General features: G+C 41.0%; 1 protein-coding gene across 1 annotated transcript in view; it reads right to left on the reverse strand.

Moving 5' to 3' along the window:
• Positions 1–1,766, reverse strand: part of APLP2 (amyloid beta (A4) precursor-like protein 2) — a 42,742-nt gene extending 40,976 nt beyond the window's left edge. The window contains exon 1 of the mRNA XM_015417248.1: positions 1,597–1,766. Coding sequence (XP_015272734.1) covers positions 1,597–1,716 — 120 coding nt within the window. The 5' untranslated portion in view covers positions 1,717–1,766. The remainder of the gene's footprint in view (positions 1–1,596) is intronic.
• Positions 1,767–7,356: the final 5,590 nt, after the last annotated feature.

The raw sequence follows: 7,356 nt of genomic DNA on the forward strand, positions 1-7,356 counted from the left end.
TTCTGCACCTGAAAAGAGAGGAAAGGCTTCCCTCTCTGCCGTCTCGCTTTCTCCCCAGAATGAAGGACAAGGCTGCCAGAGGAGAGCACGCCAGTCATAAAGGAAGGTGAGTAAAATCACATACACACACTCACACCCCACACACACACTGTAGCCCGTTAGTTCTTTTTCCTGGTTAGCTGCCATGATTATGGCATCTCTGCAGCCAGCTGGCTCTCCTTCTGGAAGCTACCCAGGTGCTGGAATGAGACTGCAGAGGGGAGACAGAAGGGGGGGTGGGGACTGCTGTAGAGTATGGGCCCTGAACCTTCATCTCTGGCACGAGGCTGCAGGTTTTTCATCCTCCAACCCCACGGCTGCAGCTGTTTCAAGACTGGGACCACTGGGTGACCACACTGGCCTGGCAGGTGCCATGTTGAGGACCAGTGCTCAGAAGAGCCACTGGTGAGATGTCAAAGCCACATGTGGTTCCTGAGCCACTGAGTATCACTCCTCTACAGCAAGATTTTAAATATGCTTTTAGATGTCCATTACTCCTTCCAAATAACTATGAATGAATGAATATTTCTTTGCGGTTCAAAGACCATTAATCATTGGAATACACTCTTATAAAAACTGAAGTGATTAATTCTAGTGCAAAAATATGTTTAATCATAAAACCTTACAAATATTTACTAAGCGTAACAATCCAGAGAATCTTAGATAAGTCCTAGATAGAATGATTACAAATCATACAAATAAAAAACTATACATGATCATCCTTCTTATTGTGGAATTTTACCAAGCGGAAGCAGAATTTGGCTATTTGTCTGGAGATAGTTGGATTTTCATTGATCAGAAGTCTCTCCAGGCAGGCCTTATCTGCCTCTAGCTGTTGGTCTGTCTAAAAATGGGGAAACAAACTTATCCCTATAAACTTGATGGAATGGGGACCGAAAGGACATATGGACCAACGATTCCACTTCTCCAACAGAGCAGGGGTAACATCTGTCTTCATATGGAATCTTCCAATATTTCTCATCTAAAAACCTTGAGGGAATAATCGCACAACCAGCCAAAGTAAAAGCTCTTCTATAAGATGGCACATCCAGATGAACAAGATATTTAGCCATATTTATAACATATCTGGACTTTCTAGGGGCCAGGGAAAAAAGGAGCTTGTATTAAATCTTATCACTCTATGTTGCAAAACCTTTGTTTGATGATGTTTTTCTCCTTGGGCACTAGCCAAAAAAACATCAGGCAAAAGGGCATTTTTTTCTAAATTGAATTTAACCATTTACATCCACCTTGGGTGATGACAAATAACTACGTAACACACAACAACAACAAAAATAGTTACATAAAACAATCTATGGAATTAAGCAATCACAATTCCTCTAAATTTAGATCTGGTAAGTGTTGCATATATTCCAATTTATTCCCAAACTGCGGGGGGAGGGGGGGCACTTCAGGGCACTGGCCTGGTAACCTTTCTGCCTCAAATACTGTTTCGAGAAGTCCTGAACACGTTGCAAAACCACTGAAGTAATCTCTGAACATTTACAAGCGCATTTCGAGGATGGCTGAAATGAACTGTGAAGAGCCATGGCTTACCTCCTGGCAGTACTGCAGAATCTCTTCTTTTGTTCCAAAGCAGCTCTTGGTCCCTGCAGTGTCCGGCTCCCATTTCCCGGTCTGGATATTCACGTGCATATTCAGCTTTCCACAGAACATGGCAATCTGAGGCTCTGCCACCGCAAACCCTGTGCCAGCATTGGCAGCAAGCGCCTGTGGGAGGGGGGAGCAATTGTATTTTACATATTATCAGCCAATGTCTTTGTTGTCAATACAAACTACATCCAAGTGCAGGGAATCTGCTATCAAGGACAGAACTTTGCATTTCACACAGCACCTCTCAACCTTTTCTGCGCCATAAATTCTTTACGTATGGTAAACCCTCAGGCTCTGCAGCGCCTTCCTGTCTTTCAGCATTAAAAGGCTAATACGAAACCTGTCGTTTGTGCTTCTGAACCACAGCCCTGTTTTTCATCCACGGATTGACTTCCAAAGCCTTAGAGTGAATGTCAGTTGCCAAATTGCCCCAGGCTCTCTCTGTACAGCAACCATCTGCATCGCGCTGAACTAGGCAGCTATGCACAGTCTGGCCTCCCAAACACCAGCCAGCTCCCAACCAGTTACAGTGGAGAGCGGCAAAGAAATAGTGGCTATTGATGCAGCGGAGCTACAAAAGCCTTCAGGAAACGAGGAAATGTTGCCCTCCATTAAATGTAACCTGTTTTACGGTTCATTACTGGTCAAGGGAGGCCAGTACTGGCACCAGCAGCAAGTAACTGGTCAGTCAAAATGTGGAAAACTGAAAAACACTCGTCAATAAGCTTTATGGCGTTAGCTTACTGAAACAAAGAGCTTGTAGCCTTGACTGATACACTAATTTATGAAGGCAGGCAGACTCCTGGAACAAGATTTCCATTCTGTCCACAAATGTCACACACAACATAAAGTCTGCCATGTGCGATGGGGGGGGGGGCAGCTTCCAAAATGAGACCATAATTCAAGCTCACAGTAGTCATGTTTAACTCAACCAAAGCCCTGTCATATGCTTGTAGCAACTATGCAACTATGCTGCTTCTGGAAGACTCCAGCGCCCAGTTCCTTCTAGGATCTTTAAGGACTAGAATACTGACACACATTTTGTGGCAGCTCTGATAAGACTATTGGTACTACAAGGGCAACTTTGGCTCCTGGCCTTGCGTTCATCTGTTGGAGATTCCTGTAGCAGATGGCCTGTAGATAAAGAGTCCTTGCTGGGCTACAGGGACATGCACAGTTTCATGGACAGTTTGGCCAGTCAACTGGAAGGTGTTTCAGCAGTAAGTAATCTACTCATAGCTGCTCTCCATTAGAAAGGCAATATTGGGTGATGGTAAAAGAAACCATGGATAAAACTCTAGTTAAAAATATGCCATGTATCCCAGATACATTTAAGAAAAAAGAGGTATATTTAATAATGCAAATGTTTACAGCAGCAAGAATTATATTTGCTAAGAAATGGAAAGATGGAAGTGTTCCAACTAAAGAAGAATATGTTTATAAACTGTTCGATATAGCAGAAATGGAGAAATTAACATTTATTATTGAAGAAAAAAGCCTGGAAGCTTTTGAAAATTATTGGTTGGGTTTTTATAGATGGCTGAAAGAGTCAAGATTCGGTTAAAAACAATGAACAAGGTTTATTTTTTGGTATAAGTGTAAAAAGTACAGGTAATTATGTGAATTTCATGAAGATGTCTGCAAATATGTAATTATGAAACAATGATGGTTATTTTTGATAATACTAAAAATTTACATATATATAGGGGGGGCAGGCAAAGGCAACTACTACAGATAAAGTAATGTACTACAACTTTAAAGAAATCTAGGATTTTTTTTTCTCCAGGACAATGAGAACCGGTCCCTGCAGTCCCATTAACCTACAGTGACTATAGGATTTGAAAATAAATATGCTCTCTTGTTAAGAGGAAAACATGTGAGTTAGACCTATTTGGGAGCATCTACAGAAAAAAATAAATCAACTTGACCAGACTAAGCAAGGATTTGATCAGTAAAGATACTAAAGTTGCTTGTCATCACCATCACAAGACAAAAAACTGCTGCTGTTCCTAAAATGAGGTCAAATGAGGTTTATAGTTTTAGATGAGACTCTTCAGAATTACTGTTCGATATTCCCAATTTTTATTATAGTTTTAGGGTTCCTTCGGCTCAAACAACATGCTACATTTTCTTTTGCAACCCTTTTAAGAGGATTTTTTTTCCTTCCCAAAAATGCAGAGACTGGGGCTGCTTTTTCAGTAAGGAGGACAACACGGGGTAATTTTCTCCAGTAAGAATAAGAGTGACTTACAGATGTGTCTCCTGGCCTGGATAGCCAGGCTAGCCTGATTTTGTCAGATCTGAGAAACTAAGCAGCGTCTGCCCTAGCTAGTATTTGGATGGGAGACCTCCAAGGAATACCAAGGTTGTGACGTAGAGGCAGGCAATGGCAAACCACCTCTGATTGTTTCTTGCCTTGAAAACACCAGAAGGGGTCGCCATAACTCAGCTGTCACTTGACGGCACTTTCCACCACCATGGGTGACTCCCCCCCTCCCGGTGAAAAAGCCAGGGGAGGAAAGAGCTAATGCCCATGCCACTCCCTTCGAAAAAGCAAGCCCAGCAGCTGCATTTGGAAAACAGAAAATCTTCAAAGAAAACATAATGTGTCGTTTGTGCTTTTTGACAACTGAGTGGCAACTGAAATGTCTTGGTAAAACCCAGTTTATGTTATGTAAAACCCAGTTTATGTCCAACAACCAGCACACAAATTATTTATAGCTTAACTTATTACAATTTGACTGACCATTTGACTCAAATATATTTCTTTTAAATCTAGTACTACAGTATACTAGCACAAAATCATATGGTTATAAATAGCTAAGCTGTGCATCGTTATATTGATCAGACTTCCAAGATTACATTAGGACCAAATGGTAATTAACATTCTCTAGAAACTTTTAGGTGTAAGTGACTAGGATTGGAGGCACCAGAGAACTACAGCTCTTAAGAGCAGATCCTACCAGCTTGGTATACAGGCTACCATGACAGGTACAGACATTTTCAAATTATGTAACTTAGCCAGGACCCAAACAGAGGACGATTTTATCACTTTATTCTCTTAGAAATCAGAAGAATATCACTGACTTAACTGAAGGATATGTGACATAGGATGCCTTTAGCCTCAAAAAGTCAGCCTGTCATTACTGGGATAAGGAGTGTCCTTATCCTCCAAAAAGCCTTTCAGGGCATGGAGACATAACCCACAACAGCATGCATGTAAAAAAAAACAGTTTTCAAGTTTGACAGTCCATGCTGGATTTATGGTTTTCAAAATAAACTTGGCACGACAGTTAGCTGACACGTCAAATAATATCAACTGAGTACATCTGACCAAAGTCAAATATTGTCATATATTCTATGGAGCCAAAACTGTCACTGTATAGTTTGCCTTTAAAAAAGAAGTGTAATATGTTTCCAAGGACAGGAGGGATGGCTGCTTGACTCATGCCCCACCGTGGTCGGTCAAGGACAGATCTAGTGCCACAGCAAAGACTGCCTTCCTGCCCAAAAATGCCTGCAATTACAGGAGGCGGCCAATAAGAATTTGCCTACTTAGCAGGAATAAGGAATGCCTTTTAATAGCTGCTATCACTTTGCTTTAGTCTGTTCCAATTTTTTCATTCTGAAATTGTAGGCTCTCTCTGCTGTGGGGGGTGGGGTGGGGACCCATGCAGCGAACTGTTCATTTATCTTCACTAACACTGCTAAAACGATGAGTAAAACAATTAATTACCATTTGTCATTGTTTTACAACATTTTTAATTAACACCAATATAAAACCCGTTGATGAATAACCACACCTTTTCTGTTATAGGGAAGTTAATGCTTTAAAATGCTTGATTAGACGCTTGATCAAACCTTTTCAGCCTATCAAAAGGCCCATTTCCATGCTCAAATTGCAAGGCGGGCCTTAAGTACTTAAGAGGGCAAATTATATATATACCTGTATAAACACACACACACACTCCATATGCCTTGACTGTGTTGGGACAGGCCTTGACAAATTGCCTTTACTTAAGGAGCCACCCAAAACATTTAGGAACCAGATTAATTTTTCAGTCTTCAGGGTTTTATATTTTAGGGTCCACATTGTCTCATTATTATTGCTACCACAAAACCTAATCCTAAACTCTTCATCGTTTCTCGTAAAAAAATTTTAAAAGCTACTAAAGAAACAGTGTATAAATAAAATATGGGGTACTAGTTATTATCACAACAAAAAATACTAACCTCTAATATCTCTCCAATTTCTCATAACATTATTGCTTTACAAGCTCCATGTAAACACTGGAGGACAGTGCTCACTTTGGCAGCACATATTTTATACTGGAACAATACTTAAGCACATAAAGGAACCAACTGGTTGATTACCAAACTGATCTGTCACCATTGGTTAACAAATAGACAATAAGAACTATGCATTTTTATGCCATAGAACAAAACGTAACCCAATGTGGAATGATAAATAAGCTTTTTACTTCTAATGAGAATTACCAAGAGACACTACAGTAAATGACTGCTGAAAATACTAGGCAGGCACCACAAGTACATTTCTAGGCACCATAGCATGCCGGCACCTGGGATTTGTCAAGCCCTGTTAGGAGACAGCCCTGTTTTACTCCAAGCTTGCCCTAGCTAATGTGTTTTTTTCATTTATACAAAAGAATTACTGCAACAGTGCAAAGATGAAAACCTCACAGATGTTGTACATAATATATAGTCACTTCATGGTGTTTATTCTTTTCACAGAAGGACGTCAACAGACAGTCATTGAAGAAGGACGAACTTCCCCAGAGCTAATCGTTCGTTTCGAACTCTCTTTATCAAACAACGGTCTCCTATTAAAGATAAACAACGCTCAATGCTAGGGGAACCATCCAGCCACAACATCATATTAATAAACAATGTTTAACTACATTTAAAAAGGAATACAGTGTTTCGTATTGGGGGGGGGTTGTGGGGGGATTCTCACATAACTCTTATCTCCCCACCTCTGAACCCAAAGTGACAGTTTTGTGTCTAATGGGGACATGCAAAGTATTTCTTTTTAAAAAACAGCAGTCCCCACTTTCAAAATCTGAAAACCCCTGCTGTAGATCAAATGCGCTCACTGGGTTATCTTCTGTTTCATTTTTCCTGTATCTAGTTATTATGAAACAGTTTAAAGGTAATTTAATTTTAGTAATATTTCCATGTAGCCACAAAAATACAAAAGACAACTATACCTTGTGTGAGTTTGGGCAGTTTCTCCATTAAAAAGAATCAGTTGAAAGCTGACAAAAAATTGTACTTAATACTAAAAATATGCAGCTGAGTTCACTGACTTTGGTTTCGAATTCCAATAAGTGATCTTTATCTGTGCCATACACTTTGGTTACAGGCCTTGAAGAAAAGCAGGTTGCTTACCAGTTACTGGTGATCTTCGAGTGGTCATCTGTGCATTCACACCCATGGGACCTAATGCGCACGCGCTGGATCGATCGGTGCTGTAGCAAGCTCTTTTAACAGATTTTTGCGCCCAGTCCCCCGGGCATGCGCAGGAACCCCACCGTGCATGCCCAGAGGGGTGGGCGCGGCCATCCCGCCAGTTCCTTCAAACCGCCGCAAATCAACCCCTATTCAAAATGTAGAAGCTGACAGCAGCGGGGAAGGAGGGCGGGTGGTGTGAATGCACAGATGACCACTTGGAAGATCACCAGT

This window comes from Gekko japonicus, unplaced genomic scaffold, assembly GCF_001447785.1.
Source record: "Gekko japonicus isolate JY-2015 unplaced genomic scaffold, Gekko_japonicus_V1.1 scaffold3640, whole genome shotgun sequence".
NCBI lineage: Eukaryota > Metazoa > Chordata > Lepidosauria > Squamata > Gekkonidae > Gekko > Gekko japonicus.